General features: G+C 43.1%; 1 protein-coding gene across 11 annotated transcripts in view; it reads left to right on the top strand.

Moving 5' to 3' along the window:
* The window catches only part of DOCK3 (dedicator of cytokinesis 3), a 289,619-nt gene that overhangs the window by 202,634 nt on the left and 65,292 nt on the right, over positions 1–21,693 (top strand). For 10 of the 11 annotated variants that reach the window (XM_025271942.3, XM_025271937.3, XM_025271936.3 and 7 more), the window contains 10 exons: positions 3,155–3,279; positions 4,753–4,915; positions 5,587–5,693; positions 6,230–6,401; positions 6,749–6,846; positions 9,035–9,118; positions 10,317–10,417; positions 11,545–11,626; positions 17,187–17,357; positions 20,365–20,557. In XM_025271942.3, the coding sequence (XP_025127727.2) occupies positions 3,155–3,279; positions 4,753–4,915; positions 5,587–5,693; positions 6,230–6,401; positions 6,749–6,846; positions 9,035–9,118; positions 10,317–10,417; positions 11,545–11,626; positions 17,187–17,357; positions 20,365–20,557 (1,296 nt within the window). The remainder of the gene's footprint in view (positions 1–3,154; positions 3,280–4,752; positions 4,916–5,586; positions 5,694–6,229; positions 6,402–6,748; positions 6,847–9,034; positions 9,119–10,316; positions 10,418–11,544; positions 11,627–17,186; positions 17,358–20,364; positions 20,558–21,693) is intronic. The other variant, XM_025271944.3, reaches the window with a different exon arrangement.

Genomic DNA, 21,693 nt, shown 5'->3' with positions numbered 1-21,693 from the left:
TAACAAGCTCCCTAGATGATTCAGATATACGCAGTGGTCTCCAAACTAATCACAGAAACCGCTGCTCAGGCCTTCTCTTTCCCATCCTTATTGTAAGGTGCCTGTCCTCATGCCTCTCCTGGTAATATTTCCTGGCCACTGGTGCTAAAGTTTACACAAGCCTCCTGGAGACAGTATTAACCCATGATCCTACTAGTAGTCTTTGTAAACATGTAACATGCGATCAGGATAGCTGTGAACAGCGGGGACCCTGGGAAGCTCTCTGTAAGGCAGGCCTGGCTCATTACATCCTGGAGCTCTTCACATTTGTTTCTTCTAGTTCCTTGAGAATTAGTGGAGAGTTCAATTTAAATGATCCTCCAGAGAGCTTTTGAGGAGAAGGCCCCAGCTACATTAACTGTTACAAAGAGCTGTTTTCAAAATTGAGGCCATAATTTACAAAATTGCAACTCTTCTGACTGAGAATGGCCTTGGTTCTAGACAGATCTATTCTCTAAATAAAGAGGAAAGATCTGATGAAATCAAGCTGCTTCAGTGTGTAACTCAGAGGGTACAGTTATGTGTATTTACACATTTTCTAGATGATCACAAAAGGCATTCTATTTAAATAGAAAATTTTAAAAGAATGAAACCTGTAGGAATATCTAGCTCAGTCCTTCATTTGAAATTGGCATTCTGGTTTAAAATACCCTGGAGAAGCTGCCCAGAAACTATGAACTCACTCTATAAAACCAAAACAGGCCAAATTCTGTTATTATCCATCTGTAAGATGATGTTCAATTTGATATTAGTATTTTATATCATACAATGCTAGGAAAAGTTTGAAATATTCCATTTAGGGACATACTTACTATAATATGTTACCTTTTGTATAGAGCCACAGAAATTTAAAATGCTTGTACAAGCTAGAATACTGTTGCTGGTAGCCAACATCTGCTTTGAAGAGTCACATGAATTGTCTTGAGAATAACTTCCAGAGAGTGCTGATTTAAACCAGGGTAATTTTAAACAAAGCACCTATTCTTTAGATATTAAAATTCTCTATTCACTTTATGCCAAATCATCCTAGAAATTGAATAATTACTTAAGTTCCATAGAAAAGCTAATATGTAACTAAGAGGCTATTATCAGGAGAAAGCTCTGAGGTGTCTGTTCCAGTTTTTAAAAATTTAAGGTGTAACCAACTCTGATTTCCCCCATTATAATGGCAATAACCTATAGTTAAGTTCCCAGTAATTTTGAATTTTACTTTCAGGGCTGATTTTTTTCATCCTCTGTTCTGACAGTAGCAAACTGATGAATTTGAGTTTTCCTTCTCCTCCTGCTTGCCTTCCCCACCCTACCTGCGCACATGAGTGCTCTTTTTAATGACCTGCTGCTGCTGCTAAGTCACTTCAGTCGTGTCCGACTCTGTGTGACCCCATAGACGGCAGCCCACCAGGCTCCACCGTCCCTGGGATTCTCCAGGCAAGAACACTGGAGTGGGTTGCCATTTCCTTCTCCAATGCATGAAAGTGAAGGAGGACCCAAGTAGGATTGTTCAAAAGAGGAAGATTAAAGTTCCAGACTCATCAGAATTCAAAGTAGAGGTTCTGCTCAGCCCAGGAGGAAAGTCTGTACAGACTGCAAGGATGGACCCCCTGAAGTCGGTCCCACGTGCCCAGCAGTTGCATTTGCATGTGATTTTCAAGAACACATTTTCCTCTTCCCTTCGTGAAGCCTCAGGGCTATTTGTTTAGGGAAATAGCTTTCGCATGTTAAAGTTCTCTGCATTGTCAGAGAATAATCGTTTCTCATGGACTGCTCTTTTGAGAGTATTATGTGACCAAAAAAAATGACAGTACTCATAGGGTAGGAAGGCAATATGAAGAACAGAAGGTTTGGGCATAAAGACCCCTAAAGCCCAAGATATGGGCCAGTCGTAGTCTATCACTGTTTCATGTGGAAGAGACACTCAGACACCCACAGTTAGAGAAGTGGGCAGTGCGGAAAAGAGGCTCTCATTAAGTACCTGGCCAAACCAGAAAGCTAAGTAGCTCACTAAAAACAAAACCTCTTTATGTCATTGTGATTCCAAGTAATGAACAGACTCAGATGTGCCAGTTTTTGTAGAAACTGAAGTAGAAAGAATTTGATTTCTGAACTGGTTTGCTTTGCAAGTTAATAAATTGTTCCATTAACTTTCAGTTGATTTCTTCAGGCTGCCGACACATCTCACTTTGGCCTCACCTGGTTTCCCTTGTCATTTTCTTCCTTTGAAATTTACCCCCCTCCACAGGCTTTACTTTTTTTTTTTTTTTTTTTTTGCAAGTCAAAAGTCCTTCTTAGTTTGTGTTAAGTAAAATTGGTCACTTTGTGGGTTTAGAAGCTTAGATCAGCCCATATAAGCTCCTTTTATACATGAACAGACAGTTCCATCCCTCCTTAAAGAAAAAGGCATTTGAGACTTAGGTCATTTCACACTTGCAGCTGGCTCTGCTCCTGCCCACTCTAAAGCAGCCAGTGTGGGCTGCACGGGCTGGACTCAAAGCACAGGAGCACAACACTGTTGCCCCAGTGCTTTGGCACCTGCGCTTTTGGGGAGTCATCTGCTCCCAGAGCACTTGCTACAAAAAGAAGAAAACTTGCCCATCCAGTGACCTCTGCTGGCACCCCAGCAGGGAATGAAACTAGGTAAGCCTCCAGAAGGAAGGAGCAGTGTATCCTATAGGCAGACTCAGAATGATGGAGGGCTGCCAAAAGAAAAGGTAGCAAAGAGAGGGAAAGGATGAGGAATTAGTGGTTAAGACGTAGATATGATTAAAGGAAGTGCTATTCCTTTTGATTGTAAAACCTTTCCTCTTTTGGAGGATTAGATTACAGCCATTCTCTTGGAGGGGAGAGAGGTTGAACAGTCCCCCACAGTCTGCCTTTTCCCACCCTAGCCAAGCTGTGGTGAACAGCCTTAAGATTCAGACTTGGAGGGCACATGACTAACCCACCTGAGTACTGCTGCACTGATACTGGTGGAACGTCCATTGTTATTAACCAAGCTTGGAATGCCCTGAGCACCTCCCTGAACCCTGGAGGATCCAGATGCTAGCCTTAATCCTCCACGCACATGGGGCACAGTGGCTTCTGCAGTCATGAATGCGTGACACTTCTTTCCCCGCAGGTGATATCCGCAATGACCTGTACCTCACCCTGGAGAAGGGGGATTTTGAGAGAGGGGGAAAGAGCGTACAAAAGAATATTGAAGTGACTATGTATGTGCTTTACGCAGACGGCGAAATCTTGAAGGTAAGGTTTGCCGGTCAGTTTGAAATGGCAGCTAATCCTGTAATAATTTTAGTGTTTTTGTGGACTTTGTCCAGAGACCCATCCTCCTCAAGAGGGACTGAACTCAAATCACTTCCTAAGACTCTTCTCCACCTTAGCTTCTCTTCAGGGAAACCCTGCAGTATGCTCTGATAATGACTTCCAGGGTCATACAGCCTTTTCAGAAATTCTTCCTAGTGTCTGACCTGAATCCTTCCTGTCCTCATTTAGACCTATTCCCTCCAGTTCTGTCCTACATGTTACTTTTTCAGCCACCTGTCTAGCATCCAGCTGCTTAGTTTTGGTAACTGTTATTAGGTCCCACTCTTTTGGACCTGTTATTAGGTCCTAGAGCTAACATAGAAAGTTATATTTGCTTTTTAGTAAATAGGTATACCCACTTGCTGTTACCAGGTTATGTGACAAGGAACATCAGACTCAGGCCCCCAAAGGTGATTTCCAACCAGTGCAGCACAAGGACCCTCTGACACTCTTGATTAAAAGAGAAGACCTGGAGTGCTGTTTTCCTACTTTCATTATGTCAGTTTTTCCCTCAGTCAAGTCATGGTCAAGTCCTTGGTAAATGAGAAGGCTTTGTTTGCATGCCACATGGTAGAAGGCAAATCAGTCTTTTACAAACCTTGCTTCTGTGTGTTGACAGCAGCCTCATGAGGTAGGCAGAACAGCAGTGATCATCCACATTTTACAGAAGGAAAGAGGTAAAGTTAGTCACAGTCATCTCTCAAAGCTATTTAATAGAAAGAAATGGAGGGTAGATGTGGTATTAGAGATATGTGTGTCATTAAAAAAACCCACCTCAAGGACTAAGGCAATTCTTGTTTGCATGAATAATGTGGGGGTCAGCAGAGCTCTCAGCTGTTCACTCTGCCCTGTGTGGACAGGGAGCTGCTCCGGATTGTATTGCCTGCAGCTTCCCAGGGGGGCATGGGACTGCATTTTCACAGTAATATTTGGAAACTGGGGTCAAGTTAAATCTGGTCTACCTTGGTTATGTCCAAGAACAGTCAGCCACAGGCAACATAAAATGCCAGTGCACCTTTGGGCTGAAGATTAGAAAACCGGTTCTCTCCGTTTTGTTATTTAATTATTTCTCTGATGTGGAAAGCTCTGTGTACGGTTGACTTCACTGAGTCCATTTCTTTCTTAATGAGGATGAAGAGTCTGCCTTAGTGATTCAGATGGCACCACTCAGCTTCCTTCAGGTGAACTGAGTGGTGTGTGTGGTTGCCTCTGCTCCAAGGAGAACAAGGAGCACTGTGACTGCTGGCTCCTTATGCCATCTTCACAGTTGCCCCTAGAGTCTGAATTTCAGTCACCTGATAGATTTGGCCTGATGGAAAAATGAGACCCTCACAAAGGAAGACGTGAAATGTCCAGAGAAATCCAAGGGACCCCTGCAGTATGGTGGTATGTTGCTCTGCTTCTCTCCTCCAGGACTGCATCAGCTTGGGTTCAGGAGAGCCCAACAGGAGTTCCTACCACTCCTTCGTCCTCTACCACAGCAACAGTCCTCGCTGGGGAGAGATTATCAAATTGCCCATCCCCATCGACCGGTTCCGGGGCTCCCACCTGCGCTTCGAGTTCAGACACTGTTCCAGTGAGTGAGATTTCTCTCTCTACATTGCTTTGAGAATATGAATATAACTCTTCCTTCTCTGGGACAGCAATAAGAGTTTTATTAGTATCAGGGCAAGAAAATGAGGAGTTGTGTACGCAGAGGTGGGATGTCATCAGAGACTCTTCTTTGGATGGTGATCCAAAAACGTGGGATCTGGGGACTTCCCTGGGTCCAGCAGTTAAGACTTCACATTCAGTTCCAGGGTTGTGGGTTCAATCCCTGATTAGGTATTGTAACAAATTCAATGAAGACTTTAAAAATGGTCCACATCAAAAAGAAATATTTTTTAAAAATGAGATCTGATGTTGTTGGCCTTTTGTAGTGTCTGACTTGGACAGTGGATAATTGCCAGGGTCATTCCTCTTTGGGTGTTTCCTTTGTATATAGTAAACTCTTTCTTAAAGAGCCCCTGGTTTATCAAGACTAGCCATGTAGTTTCTGTTTGGTTCTAGGTAGCCTGTGTACCTTGTGATATAAATGGAAACTCAGCCCAGTACATTTCTGATCCTTCTTACCATCAGGTTGCTACCTATTTAATGAACAAAGTAAGGAACAAAGAAGTAAAGCACACAAAGTGCTAAGGTAAAGGGGAATTTCTGTTGGAAAGGGAGGTGTGAGGCAGAACAACTCATGCTTGGCTCTGATTGCAGCAAAAGACAAAGGGGAAAAGAAACTCTTTGGCTTTGCATTCTCACCCTTGATGCGGGACGATGGCACCACCCTCTCCGATGACATCCATGAGCTCTACGTGTACAAGGTACGGAGCCCGAGTCTGTCCCCTGCTCAGATCACTCTCACATGTGGTTCTCGGTCAGGTGGTTCCCCCTGAGTGGGCCAGAGAATCTAGGGGGCAGGTGGAGACAGCAGGACACCTGTGGGCAGGCTTTTGTCTTTTCCCACAGATCACGCCAGCAGGGCCTTTGTTTCCAACTTCCCATTCCACTAGTCGTGGAAATCTGTTATTCAGCGCCTTTGTGCCATTACGGCCTTGGCTTGTACATTTGGAGACCTGCCATTTGAGACTCTGATTCTGTCAGCTATCACAGCAAAGCCAACACAAAGTTTTCTGCACAACGAATAGAGGCCATGAGCTTCGCCATGTTTTCTTTAAAAGCCATGTGAGCCATTCTGGGTGAAGAAATGGAAAACACTTTTAAAAGTGCTTAGGAAACACTCTTCTAACAGGACCTGAGGTCCAAGGTCCAGCCTCAAGAACCCAAAAATCCCTGGGACTGATGTTTTACATGTGGCATGGTTCCAGAAATATTCTGTGTTCTCTACTTATGCCTACAGTGTGATGAGAATAGCACGTTTAACAACCACGCTCTGTACCTGGGCCTGCCCTGCTGCAAAGAGGATTACAATGGCTGCCCTAACATCCCCTCAAGCCTCATCTTCCAGCGCAGCACCAAAGAGTCTTTCTTCATTTCCACGCAGCTCTCTTCCACCAAGCTCACCCAGAACGGTAGGCCAGGGTGCCTGCAGGGTGGAGCCCTGCACTGTCCCCACTTGCTGCTTCATGTTGCTGGTATTTGTCAAGAGACAGAAATTGTTGCTTCTGCTTTTTCATGCCATAGTGAGGGAATTCTTCTCATTCGAAGTTTAAGGAATCACTTGGTAATAGCAAGCTAAGGGGTTTTCCATGGTTTTACAGATGTGTCTGTAGCCTTGATTGCAGCACTCTGGAGGCTGTTTCACTGCTTCCAGCTATTTCTGTCTCTCGAGATCCCACCCACCCTTGGCAGGGGGAGTCTAGGCTTTACTTGCCCATGACATAGCCAGGGTTCACCATTTTTGGGGCTTGCTTCCTAGTGGACCTCCTTGCTCTGCTGAAATGGAAGGCCTTTCCAGACCGGATCATGGACATCCTTGGGCGGCTGCGGCATGTCAGTGGGGAGGAAATTGTTAAGGTATGGCTTTCACCCAATTCACACGTGCTAGCTGAGCAAGAACCTGGGCAGAGGGCCTTACTTCCCCTTGATTTCTGCCTATAAGCCTCTGAGACCACTTTTTAAGGTATATAGTTAAGTGAGTAGAGATAAAGTTATTTTTCTTTTTTTCAATTAGCTTCTTTCTTTAAAGTAGGTATCACATCAGGTTTATTACCTTTTAGAAACTATATTTAAGTTTTAAACCCTATTTTCTGGCTTGTTTTTCTTCCCAGAAAGCAAAGTGATAATTAAAGGGCAGCCTCTCAGAAACAATCCCAGTGTGGGCTGCCGCCTGCATGCCTCTAGGTCTCCGCTTGCTTCTTCTCTTCGCTTACTCTGTAAACCTCTACCACAAACCCAGCCTGGTGTCCTCCTGGCCCCACTCTCTGGATTATCTAGAATAACTCTAAATATTCTCCATGAACTGGAACTCCTGATTTTGCCCAGTCTCTCACTTAAGAGTCCAGACCAGGGAGCTCGACCCTCCTCTCTGCTTCGACGGCTTTCCCATGTGCTTTTGTGACACTTCCCATCTAACGGCCTGAGCAAACTGACAGCAACACTGCCCAACCCCAGTTGTTACCCTTAGGGCTTCTCCACACTGTGTAGAAGCCACGTGTTTGCCCACCTGACTTGAGCTCAAGCAGAACCCCAGGCACTTCCCGATGGTGAAAGCCTGGTAGGTGGATTCTGCACAATGGACTGAACTCAGCTGAGGAGAATGGACGTGCTTTGGGTGATGAGCAAGAGCAGTGGAATGTAGGCTAGAGACTGAATTTCAGAAAGGCGCCTTGTCCATGAGTGGGCAGTCTTGGCTCCGTCATTGCAGGGATCAAATCTGTCACCACTGCACTGTCTGTGCTTTCATTTTACAGCCCCACTGACTCAGTAATACACAACATGGTGTCTCCACATGACAAATAATTTTAAAGTCTGTGTATTTCTTTGTACTTTTATGAAGTCTTGTATGAATTTTGTGTTAATTGATCAGAGTATCATAAATTTTTTAAAAGAACCCTTTATACAAACAAGCTTTTGAAACTTTATACAAACTAGTTTTGAAACTTAAGATAAATTTACACTCAGGGCATTTTTTCCTTCTAAACATATTAATAATTTCACCAGTAGAACAGACCACATACTATGAAAGCTCTGTGATCTTTTTAAGGATGAGTTGTTACATTCCTGACAAGAGAACATCCTACCAGCATTTCTGGTTTTAGCATCAGTATTTGTCTCAAGCCAGCCAGGAGAGAATGTAAAGGGAATATGCTATCATTTTAATTATTTTTTACTTTTTATTGGAAAATTTCAAGCATCCAAAGATGCAGACAGAATAAATAACCCTACATGTCCCTGTCATTCATCCCTGACTGTCACCAACCCCTGGCCAGTCCTGCCCATAAATCCCTCATCCATGCCTTCTACCTTATGTTGTTTTGTAGCAAGTTGTAAACATTATATCATTAAATTGCATTTTGACCAACGGAGTATTAGGTTTGATTTTTGAAGACTGGGAGCATCCATGAATATTTATTATTCTTTGCCTGGACTTTTGCATCTTAGAAAGAAAAAGGCACCTGCTCAAAAAAAGAAAAATGTTGCCTCCAGATCTTTTACCCTCTTTGACATCCCTCATCAGCTGCATTCTCTCTTCTCCTGGGATACTAATTTCTAGACCAAAAAATAAGTTTCTGTAGGTAAGGCCTAGCTTGTCACATCCTTATCCAGATGTCCTCTACAGAGTTAGGTCATAGTAGACAATAAGAGACTACTGAATTTTGGGGTCCCAGGAAAGGAGGCACTTTTTCTCAAAATGAATTTGACATCAAAATCAGTTAGATTGCCTTCAAGATTGCTGTTCTTCATGGGTGGTCTAAATTTTTTAGGTAATTGCTCTTTCTTATAAGTTTAGCCCTTACCCAACAGGAAGAGCCTCTTTAGGTCTCTCTTAGGGCCCTTTGGGCTGTAATCAAACACCCAGAGTTCACCTAGTTATTTCTTGGCTAGGTGGAGATGGAATACCAGGTTATTTTTAAGTGGTAGTTTGAGGTCTTAGGAGATCTTTGATTTTGTTTGCTTGGGAGATAAATTCATTGGTGTTTGAATGTCTGACCATGTGTCCAAGGTCCTAGACCTGAGCCCTCTGGTTTTTATGCTGTTGCAGTTTCTGCAGGACATCTTAGATACACTCTTCGTGATTTTGGATGATAACACAGAGAAATATGGCCTGCTGGTATTTCAGTCTTTGGTAAGTCTTACCTTTCCTGATTTCTATTCATTATTCCTGTCACATACTTTTTAAAAATCTGAGGAAAGCAGTTTATTTGAGTGAGTCAGCACAAGATGTAGATGTTCCCAACAGGAAAGGGACTGATGAGTGTCACCAAGCAAGACCAACAACCTGCCTACCTGGAACATCTCTATATGAGCTAATCTGGACCTCTGCTTTGTGGTTTTGATACTCACTCTCATACTATCACAGGGTTGCTGAAATAGTGACCTACACCAACAAAAGGCCCAGAGACCAATTAAGGAAACAAGACAGCTCGTTTTCCACGTACAAAGTAGGATACAGAAATTTTTCTGGTGGTCCAGTGGTTAAGACTGCACTCCCAATGCAAGGGGCCTGGGTTCAATACCTGTTCAGGGAACTAGATCTCACATGCCACAACTAAAGATCCTGTGTGCCACAACTAAGACCCAGCACAGCCAAGTAAATAAATATTAAAAACAAAAACAAAGGATATAACCACCAGAAAAGCAGAGACTCTCTGTGCTGGTCTGAGCATCACACCCTCTCCCTGTAAACAGTTGTCTGGGAACCAGAGCCTCAGAAGGTTGCTCAGTGAGAAAAGACAGTGATCTGAATATTTAGTGCATTTTGTTGAACATGTCCAGTCCTCCAGGAGGACTATGTATTCAAGGACAACTAGATACTCTAAAATATGTATGATAGATGAGCAACAGAGGCAAGAGTTACAGTGGTATTTTGCGAAGTTTGTTTCTCTGACTTTTCTTCTTGCCTCCCTGGCCAACCAACCCTAATTGCTGAAGGGTGCAACCTTTCGTAGGATGATTTGGCTCAGAGGACAATATTTTTTTCTCTCTTTTCCAAGTGTTTGAGACACCTTAATGTTTGTGCCACAACACAGATATTGTTTTGTCTTCCCTTGGTCCATATTGTACCACTGAGCATTATTGTGAAGAGAGAAGGTCAAAGTCACTGGTGTTGACAAATGAGTCCCAAGTTTGGAATGGGAGGCCAGGGTTGTTAGCAATAGAACAAACATGACAGAAATACATACCCAGAGTGGCAGTCTTACATTCACTGGAAACACTGGAGAAAACACTTGTAGTTTGCCATTCCTTGAAGAATCAAGAGTTGTTTCCTTCTGGGGGTAGGTTTGAGGCCTCCGCTGAATTCTGCTACACCTTGTCTCTCCCAGGTATTCATCATCAACCTGCTCCGAGACATCAAATATTTCCACTTCCGACCTGTAATGGACACGTACATCCAGAAGCACTTTGCTGGAGCCCTGGCATACAAGTAAGTTGCATTTGGCATCATCATTGGGACTTGTGTTTGACTAGAAAGACAGGCTTTTGCCATTGAGAATGATGTTAGCTGTGGGCTTTCTGCTGACATTCTATACTATAGTTTATTGCATAGTTTTCATACTTTTCCTTCTAAGAAATGATGGAAGAGCTGCTAAAAATGTCTTGTTTTTTCAGTGAGAAGCATGTGAATAGCTAAATATAGCATCCACAAATAATATCAAAGGAAAGAAAAGACAGTCAATAAAAGAGATAATACAAAGAGTAAACATGGGAAGCACTCACAGGTTATCTAAAGCCATTAGAGCAATTTTAAAAGTCACCATGTTATTCTATGGAATGAACATAAGTTTTGAAGAGATAGAACCTGAAGGGTGGTGAAGCTGTGGAATCACTGGACTCTGATACTTTGATGTCACTTTGGAGAGAGCGGGCCCTGTGCTATATATTTTACACATGTCATCTCATTAGAATTCACAATAATTTGAGATGTACTATTGTTGCCTATATTTTAAATGAAGAGAGTGAGAACAGAGAGCTCACATAACTTGCTCAAGGATGCAGAGCTCAAGACTGATATGCCCCAGATGTGAACCCTGCTGTCTGCAGAGGGCCTGTTCTCTTGACCTCTGAATTCTTTGGCCATGTATATGTGCAGACTTTCTGACCCTGTAGTCCCATGCCACTCAGATAACTTGGTCCTAAGGAAATAAGATGATTGAGACAGCAAGGAAGGGCACACGGGACCACACACCTTTATTCAGAGCCTGCTATTTACTAGTCATTGTTGTATATTCTGGAGACTTAGCAGTTTTCAACAAAGAAAACACACATCCAGCCCATGACTTTGGGAAAACTTTATTATAATCAAAAGAAATGTGTCTCAGGGGAAGTGGGAAAGAATGACTCCAACTGCTGATTGAAATGTGGCATCTCTTGGTCAGGAGTGTTGTCTGGTCTCAGGTGGTCTAAAGATTCCACAGCTGTAATGAATCCATCGGTCCATTTTAGCTCATCAGCAGTATATTATTTCCTCTATGGCTAATTTAGGGCTGCAGGTATTTCAGGCTGCATTGCTTTTGGATTAAAGTGGGGTTTCTGGACTGTTGTTTTTCCCAGGGAGCTAATCCGCTGTTTGAAGTGGTACATGGACTGCTCAGCAGAACTGATTCGTCAGGACCACATTCAGGAAGCCATGCGGGTAATGTCCTGAGAAGGGCCCACCCCTGCAGAACTTTGCAAGTAACCTCCGTGGAGTAGAGTACAGGACAAGTGTAGACAGCGTGGGATGACTGCCTTGATCCACCTAACTGCCCTTTCCTCACTTTGATTTTGCCCTAAAAGGTCTTTATTCCTCATAATTTTATCTGAGAGCAGGAGGGAGGGATGATGTACATGCGGCTCGTAGTCATCCCCACTGCCTCATTTCTACCCTTAGTGTCAGTCTTTGCTTCCACTGGCTGAAGTATCATATCTCCTTCTAAGCCAGTGTTGGTTAGAAATAAGCCAGCATTGATTAGAAATAAGATTATCTAATACTTTCCCCTTCTTCAGTGTTTACTGAACATGGTATTTTATATAACTGTTTTAAGTAAAAAGAACTGAGTGAATGCACTGTATGTGGATATGTTGAGAAGAAGGTAATCTTAAAGCCATAATCAGGCAGCCCTTTGCAGTGCTGGACAGCTCCCCTTTCCAGGGGACTGTCCACACTGTGAGTTAACTACACTTTCTGGTAACTCGTTTTCTCATGACTGCTGCTTCTGCTGAGAGAACCACCTATGAGAATGTTGATTTCCCTCTTGCTCAGCAGTTCTCCATATTAACAATTTTTTTTAAGAAAAACTCGTATCCTCTGAGAACTCACTTAAAGCAAGTTCATGTTTTCTTTCTTTCCTTTCATCACTATCTTTTCTTGTTCTTGAGTCACTTGTTTTAAGTTTATTTTTAACCATGTCTTTCCCACCCTTTCTAGTTAGTAATAAAAGAAGAATGGCAGCAAAGTAGTTCTGCTTTTTCTCTGTCCTCTTTGAATATATCACCATCTGCTCTAAGTACTAGTGGGCCTATGCTTGTGTTATTCGTGTGGTAACAGTTCAAACACATGTTCTCCTAAGCATCATCAGTTTAAAGAGGCAAAATCAAATCATAAATCTGTATTTTCCCTGCCTGTTCTCAGCATATTCTATAAAAACCTGAGGCCTCAAGTCTCACTTCTGACCTTCATGCAATACGTGTTGGCTGAGCAAACAGCATGTCATGGCTGCTGAGATGCAGAGAGGAGTAAGACTGCCCTTTCCCCTGGAAGAACACATCCCCTGTGTCCTAAAGGGAATTAGGCTCAAACACCAGTGTAGAACAGAGTGCCAAGTGTGATGTGAGGGTAGGGCCTGGGTTCTGTTCTTCTCTGAACCCCAGCATCTGTGAGGTTCCCTGCATAATTGAGGGGTACACGTGGAGTTAAATGCAAAAAGTTCTGTGTGAGTTCAGAAATTAATTGCTTAAAGCCTTGGAGATGGTATCTTAGTTTTCTTCTAAGAGTCATTCATTCAGCCAATATTGCTTGATACCTGCCATGTGTCAGACATTGGGTTACCCACTGGGGATTCACCAGGAACCCACACAGAAAGGTTTGGCTTTGATAGCACCTCCATTCAAGTGGGGAAAAGGCAGACAATAAACATGTCCAACAGATAAACCATGCAAAGATCAACATACAAAGTCAGTGAGAAAAAAATTAATTATGCTATTAAAGAAATAAATAGGATTTTGGTATAGAATGGCTGGAAAGAAGGTTTTACTTCACATCAAGAGTTTAGGAAAAGCTTCTTTGAAGAGGTGGCCAGAGCTCCATATTTCATCCTTGATTAAGTTTCTCTTCAGTGCTTCATGACTCTGCCTTTCCAGTGTCTGGGAGATCTTTAGCCTTTCTTTGATTAGAATGTATAGAATCTTGAATTCTCTTAAAAGAGAATTACTCAGCTCATAAGCATGGGCCAGCCTCCAGGGGCTCCTCAGAATCAGATTCTGCTCCCAACACGTGTTATGGGAGTTTTGTCTCCTGTATTGTTCATAAACTGTTGATGGCAGGTGTCCTGGTCTGGGAGAGGATGGTGAATGGGTGTGTTGGGTCTGCTAGCTCCTGTGCAACTAGAGGCCAATTTTCTCCAAACTGGACCCCTGGTGAGATGGCTGGCACATGTCAGGTGCCAGCTGTTTCTCAAAGATGCACAAGACTTCTTAAAGTACTCTTCCTTCTTGGAATGAATTTAAGAGAGGTTCTTATATCATTGCCTTTGTAGCCTTTTATTTCTAGACCTGAGAAAAATGAGAGAAATTTAATTTTATTTTGATCCTGTATCTTCTTGAATTCAGCTGCTTCCATAATAGTCTATGGTTATTCACTTCCATAGCTACATGAAATAATTTGGCAATTCTCTCAGTACATAGATACTCACTGCTCAAGGACCATTTGGACTTTTGAGGAAAGGTTTTAAAAATTAAAGTAAAAAACATTTTTCTAATTTAAAAGATTAAAGTACTTCCCTACTATGTATAAAAGAGATAAGTAATAATAACCTGCTATATAGCACAGGGAACTCTACTCAATACTCTGTAATGGCCAACGTGGGAAAAGAATCTTAAAAAAAAAAGTATCAGATCAGATCAGTCGCTCAGTCATGTCCGACTCTGCGACCCCATGAATCGCAGCACGCCAGGCCTCCCTGTCCATCACCAACTCCCGGAGTTCACTCAGACTCATGTCCATCGAGTCAGTGATGCCATCCAGCCATCTCATCCTCTGTCGTCCCCTTCTCCTCTTGCCCCCAATCCCTCCCAGCATCAGAGTCTTTTCCAATGAGTCAACTCTTCGCATGAGGTGGCCAAAGTACTGGAGTTTCAGCTTTAGCATCATTCCTTCCAAAGAAATCCCAGGGCTGATCTCCTTCAGAATGGACTAGTTGGATCTCCTTGCAGTCCAAGGGACTCTCAAGAGTCTTCTCCAACACCACAGTTCAAAAGCATCAATTCTTCAGCGCTCAGCCTTCTTCACAGTCCAATTCTCACATCCATACATGACCTCAGGAAAAACCATAGCCTTGACTAGACGGGCCTTTGTTGGCAAAGTAATGTCTCTGCTTTTGAATATGCTATCTAGGTTGGTCATAATTTTACTTCCAAGGAGTAAGCGTCTTTTAATTTCATGGCTGCTGTCACCATCTGTAGTGATTTTGGAGCCCAGAAAGATAAAGTCTGACACTGTTTCCCCATCTATTTCCCATGAAGTGGTGGGACTGGATGCCATGATCTTTGTTTTCTGAATGTTGAGCTTTAAGCCAACTTTTTCACTCTCCACTTTCACTTTCATCAAGAGGCTTTTGAGTTCCTCTTCACTTTCTGCCATAAGGGTGGTGTCATCTGCATATCTGAGGTTATTGATATTTCTCCCGGCAATCTTGATTCCAGCTTGTGCTTCTTCCAGCCCAACGTTTCTCATGATGTACTCTGCATATAAGTTAAATAAGCAGGGTGACAATATACAGCCTTGACGTACTCCTTTTCCTATTGGGAACCAGGTCTGTTGTTCCATGTCCAGTTCTAACTGTTGCTTCCTGACCTGCATATAGGTTTCTTAAGAGGCACATCAGGTGGTCTGGTATTCCCATCTCTTTCAGAATTTTCCACAGTTTATTGTGATCCACACAGTCAAAGGCTTTGGCATAGTCAATAAAGCAGAAATAGATACTTTTCTGGAACTCTTGTTTTTTCCATGATCCAGCGGATGTTGGCAATTTGATCTCTGGTTCCTCTGCCTTTTCTAAAACCAGCTTGAACATCAGGAAGTTCACGGTTCACATATTGCTGAAGCCTGGCTTGGAGAATTTTGAGCATTACCTTACTAGCATGTGAGATGAGTGCAATTGTGTGGTAGTTTGAGCATTCTTTGGCATTGCCTTTCTTTGGGATTGGAATGAAAACTGACCTTTTCCAGTCCTGTGGCCACTGCTGAGTCTTCCAAATTTGCTGGCATATTGAGTGCAACACTTTCACAGCATCATCTTTCAGGATTTGAAATAGCTCAGCTGGAATTCCATCACTTCCACTAGCTTTGTTCGTAGTGATGCTTTCTAAGGCCCACTTGACTTCCCATTCCAGGATATCTGGCTCTAGGTCAGTGATCACACCATCGTGATTATCTGGATCGTGAAGCTCTTTTTTGTATGGTTCTTCTGTGTATTCTTGCCATCTCTTCTTAATATCTTCTGCTTCTGTTAGGTCCATACCATTTCTGTCCTTTATCGACCCCATCTTTGCATGAAATGTTCCTTTGGTGTCTCTGATTTTCTTGAAGAGATCCCTAGTCTTTCCCATTCTGTTGTTTTCCTCTATTTCTTTGCATTGATCACTGAAGAAGGCTTTCTTATCTCTTCTTGCTATTCTTTGGAACTCTGCATTCAGATGTTTATATCTTTCCTTTTCTCCTTTGCTTTTCGCTTCTCTTCTTTTCACAGCTATTTGTAAGGCCTCCTCAGACAGCCATTTTGCTCTTTTGCATTTCTTTTCCATGGGGATGGTCTTGATCCCTGTTTTTTGTACAATGTCACGAACCTCACTCCATAGTTCATCAGGCATTCTATCTATCAGATCTAGGCCCTTAAATCTATTTCTCACTTCCACTGTATAATCATAAGGGATTTGATTTAGGTCATACCTGAATGGTCAAGTGGTTTTCCCTACTTTCTTCAATTTAAGTCTGAATTTGGCAATAAGGAGTTCATGATCTGAGCCACAGTCAGCTCCCGGTCTTGTTTTTGCTGACTGTATGGAGCTTCTCCATCTTTGGCTGCAAAGAATATAATCAATCTGATTTCGGTGTTGACCATCTGGTGATGTCCATGTGTAGAGTCTTCTCTTGTGTTGTTGGAAGAGAGTGTTTGCTATGACCAGTGCATTTTCTTGGCAAAACTCTATTAGTCTTTGCCCTGCTTCATTCCGTATTCCAAGGCCAAATTTGCCTGTTACTGCAGGTGTTTCTTGACTTCCTACTTTTGCATTCCAGTCCCCTATAATGAAAAGGACATCTTTTTTGGGTGTTAGTTCTAAAAGGTCTTGTAGGTCTTCATAGAACCGTTCAACTTCAGCTTCTTCAGGGTTACTGGTTGGGGCATAGGCTTGGATTACTGTGATATTGAATGGTTTGCCTTGGAAATGAACAGAGATCATTCTGTCATTTTTGAGATTGCATCCGAGTACTGCGTTTTGGACTCTTTTGTTGACCATGATGGCCACTCCAATATATATATAAACCGAGTCACTTTGCTATATACCAAAAACTAGTATAACACAACATTGTAAGTCAACCACATGCCAATAAAAATTTTTAAAAATATTAAAGTGCTTATCTCCAAAGTTAGAAATGTCCATCTCTCAATTTTAGTGTATAATTTGTGGGTACTCTACCCTTCACTCCTTCATATATTAGTTCCTGACCATCTTTATGTGCTAAGTTGTTTCAGTCATGTCCAACTCTTTGCAATCCTATAGACTATAGCCTGCCAGGCTCTTCTGTCCATGGGATTCTCCAGGCAAGAATATTAGAGTGGGTTGCCATGCACTCCTCCAGGGGAATCTTCCCGACACAGGGATTGAACCCACATCTCTTATGTCTCCTGCATTGGCAGGTGGGTTCTTTACCACTAGCGCCACCTGGGAAGCCCATCTTTAACACCTCTCTATCCCTCTTTCTCCCACACTGCCAGGCGTTGGAGTACCTTTTCAAGTTTATCGTGCAGTCAAGGATCTTGTACTCACGTGCCACCTGTGGGATGGAAGAGGAACAGTTCCGGTCCAGCATCCAAGAGCTTTTCCAGTCCATCCGGTTTGTGCTCAGTCTGGACAGCAGAAATTCAGAAACACTCCTTTTCACTCAGGTCTGTGAGCTGCAGGAAAGTTTTGCTGCTGGATTCTTTCTGTCTTAGCAGGTGGTTTCTTTGTCCTCTGGCTTCCAAAGTCAAAGCCCAGCCAGGTTTCTAGGTTTCAAGTAAGGGTTGAGGTATAAGGAAATACCTGCTAGAATAAAATGCTGTTTTTACTTCAAAGCCAACTGTGTCCCAGCTTCCAAATATAAAACAACCCCGTGTCTTTATGGTGGAGAAGAAGCTTAACTTTGCCCTCTTTTGGCCAGATTTATTTAGCTGCCATACTATTAGTTGTACATGAACATCTTATTTATAAAGGATATTCAGAATGCAAAGAGAATTTTATTTCCTAGTCACTGTATTAATTTTAACAACTTCAGGTTAGCATTGATCCATTCTAGAAGTTAAGCATGAAATTGGTTGAAAAACAGCAGAAATAACTAGAAAACTTTGGCTAAGAATTAGGATTAGATTCTATTAGAAATAGTAGTGTGGAAAGGAATTTTGCTTCCTTATATTAAATATGTCTGGTCAGTTAATCAGTTACCTTTCCCATGCACCCATACCCTAGAAGGGATCAAGGATATTGTTCTTTACCCCAGTCACAAAGAGGTTATTTTTTTTCTTCCAGATAAATGTCAAGATTGTATCTAATGAATTATACTTCTTTGATTTCTTGAAGGCAATTATTACATCAAAACTTATGAACAGGGACTAGACAGCCTCTCTCACGTCCATTCATTCAGTCACCACTAGGTCTGTCAGCACAGATATATGTTCAAATATCTCCTTTAAGATTAGAATAGTCCCAATTTTTTTTGTTGTTTGTTTCCCACTTGCTCTTGTGTTGCCTCTAGATTGCAGTTGCCCATAGGCCCCTTGGCCCAGAGAACAAAAGAACAGCTGGGCTATAGCCTCTATAAAAGTGGAATACATCAAGGTCACCAGGTATCTCGATAAGAAAACCTCCTTCCATGGTCTCCCCTCCTGAATACCCCAGGCCAGTCATCTCTCTCCCCCAGCCTATCAGTTCCTGCCAGCCAAGGCCCAGGACACCTACTCATCTCTGAGCCTGTGGAGATCTGGGGACCTCAGAGGTAGCTAGCAGAGCAAGGCAGATTAGCTTTCTGAGAACTCAGCAATGCCCTCTTCTCAATACCATGTTCCTCCCATTTCGGGATAAATAGCTTAGATCTATTCTCAGCTTAGGCCTGAGTCAGAATCAGACCTGTTCCTTTGGTACCAGGCTCATGTTTCATGAGTTTCACAACCCTCAGCAAGTATACAATTCAGTCAGACTTTATGTCTTTGATTCTGACCACTAGGAGATGTTATGGTGCAAGTGTCCTTCTGTCCTGGTGCCATGAGATTAGAAAATTTCACCATTTAAGAGGGCAAATCAGTTACTGTTGGTTGTTGATTGTGAAATATTACCTGCTTTTCCGGGAATTCTCTAGCAGTCCAGTGGTTAGGACTTGGCACTTTCATTAACATGGCCCCTGGTTTCACTACCAATCCCTGGTCAGGGAACTAAGGTCCTGCAAGGTTTGTGATGCAGCCAAAAGAAATACCTGATTCCTCCCTTTGTCTTTGTGTCTAGTTTTTGTGCTGGTTCTCATTACTGAGAAATGGTCTCCTTGATATCTCAGGGAGTTATAAATCTGCAAATAGAATTCACAGTTCAGTCATGGTCCTGGCCTGAACATAGAGTGCAGTGTGACAGACCTGTTGCCCCATATAAATTTTCACTCAGTCAAGGACAGTGTCTTACTGCCTGATGAAGCAATCAGGAAAAACAGCTCTCCTCCCCTACCCTGCCACTTAGAAAGAGTGCACTCTCACCTCGTCTCAAGGCAACACTCCATTTCCCTTTGTAAATCTTGGGTTAATAATCTAAGAGGACTGAGCAGCGTGAAGAGCCTCCCATGCTATTTCCATTTAGATGAGAGAGATTGAACAAGAGCCAGCATTTATTGAAGGCCTGGTATGTGTGCCAGGCAGTCTACTGGGAATTAACCTGGTGCACCTAAACTTCTTCTTCATACCAATATGAGGAGATAAGTGATAGCCTCATCTCCATTTTATAGATGAGAAAAAGGAGGACTAGGCAGTAACTCACCAGGGTTATGTGGCAGGTAAGTGGTAATGCTGGGATTTAAACTCATGTCTGTCTAATTTCAAAACCCATTCTCTTTCTTCTCAACTACTCTGCCTCCCAGAGGCTCTGATTGTTCTCAAGAGGCCACCTCCTGGGTCTTCCAGAGCTGAGATCCTAGGAGAGAAGTCTCCATACACACACAGACCACTTGTCTAGGCAGTCGAGGTCACTGAACTCTAGGCCAACATCAGCAGCAGTCTTCAGGATTTCATGGCTGACTGAATCCACACATTCTCCCTCCATTTTGGGTTCACACTTTAGACTGCCAGGCACCGCATGTGAAGGAAATAATTTACAAAGTCTTCAGATTTTATGGTTTCCAATAAATGTCACTATTCTGGGGAAATGGTCCAGTTTTCAGAGCTGGACTGCTGGCTGCAGGACTGTGAATGGAGTTCAGCTACTGCTGCTTGATTGTGCTCAGTTATGTTTGACCTCCTTTCTTTGAGAGTTTCCCGGCTTGAATTTGGGGCTGAAATTGGAAAGTCAAGAACTTGATCATAGAGACAGACAAAAAAGTTAAATCCATTTTATGAGCAAAAACAGCTATGGATGTTAAGCTATGGAGTTAATTTCTCTATATAATTCCTTCCCTTGCCAACAAATGCCTTGGCAAGTTCTAAAGCTTCTAGTGGCCTGGATCCCAGTAAGTTCTCTTGTTTTGGATTCCTTTTTGGTTCTCCTGCTTCAGCCCCAAGACTACTACAGAGATGGATAGAATCACAGGCCAGGGAGGAGTCCATTCAAGACAGGGGTGCTGCAATTACCTCTCAACCTCTCACCACTGTGTGTCATTGTCTAAGCACACAGATAGATGCAAACCTAACTCTGAGCTAACCAGACCTTCACATGCTTCTGCAGGCTGCACTCCTCAACTCCTTCCCTACTATCTTTGACGAGCTCCTGCAGATGTTCACTGTGCAGGAGGTGGCGGAGTTTGTGAGAGGGACTCTGGGGAGCATGCCCAGCACGGTGCACATTGGGCAGTCGATGGATGTGGTGAAGCTGCAGTCCATTGCTAGAACTGTGGATAGTCGCCTGTTTTCTTTCTCAGGTAAATCAAGTTTCTATCTCAGGTAAATCAAGTTGGGATGAGAGTCAGACTCACCTTTCTTCCTTATGAGGGTGTTGGCCAAGTGGTAAGCAAAGGATCAGTTTTACCAGCCATCATGTGAGAAGTCAGTGGACCTTAAAATGCAGAGTTTTTGGTAAACTCTGTTAGAGAATGCAGCCGAAACCTAGGCCTACTGCCTCCCTCACAGCTTATTTCTAGGGACCCACATGAGGTGGCCTGCAGAGCAACCTCCAGGCCCACAAATCTAGCCAGCTGCCAAGAAAGGGGTCTGCCACGGCCCCAGCAGGATGAAAAAGCAGAGGGAAAGGAGGGGGAGCAAGAGAGAAATGTCTAGCCCAAGAAGGTAGGATGAGTCAAGGAAAGAAAAGAAACCCTGAAAGGAGGCCCTGAGGACCCACTGCACTTCGTTTCCTTGCCTTGCCAGACAGACAGATTCCTTTTCATCTCTTTGGAGGAGCCTCTAAAGGTCAGACAAAGAGATAGACAGGGAGCCCTCCACACTTTAAATAGTGGTAAAAAACCTGCCTGCCAATGCAGGAGATGTAAGAGACGCAGGTTCAATCACTGGGAAGGGAAGTTCCCCTGGAGGGGGAAATGGCAACCCACTCCAGTATTCTTGCCTGGGAAATCCCACATCCAGAGGATTCTGGCAGGCTACAGTCCATGGCACTGGTGGCGGGGAGTCAGAAACTACTGAGCAACTGAGCACACCACACTCCAAAAGAGATCAGGAAAGCCTGACAAACAATACAATCCAGGAGTTCCCTGTTGGTGGTCCGGTGGCTAAGACTCCACACTCCCAATGCAGGGGGCCTGAGTTCAATCCCTGGTCTGGGAACTAGATCCCACATGCCAGAACTAAGACCCGGTACAGTCAGAAAAATTAAAAAAAAAAAAAAAAAAACTAGGGGGAAAAAAAAAGCAATATAATACAATCAGCAGCCTAGACTGTCTTTCAGAAGGAACCTCTGGATTCATACCTGAAGCCACAATCAACATGATCAAATATTCAGTAGTCAGATGTTACAATCAGCATGAGTCTTGTCCTTTAAGCAGAATATCACACTGTGGAATAAACTTCTAGGGCACAGAAATAAATCTAAAATGCTAACAAA

The sequence above is a fragment of the Bubalus bubalis genome, chromosome 21 (assembly GCF_019923935.1).
Source record: "Bubalus bubalis isolate 160015118507 breed Murrah chromosome 21, NDDB_SH_1, whole genome shotgun sequence".
NCBI classification, from domain to species: Eukaryota; Metazoa; Chordata; class Mammalia; order Artiodactyla; family Bovidae; genus Bubalus; species Bubalus bubalis.
The sequence above is the reverse complement of the archived record's forward strand: the minus strand, read 5'-3'. Positions and strand labels throughout refer to the sequence as shown.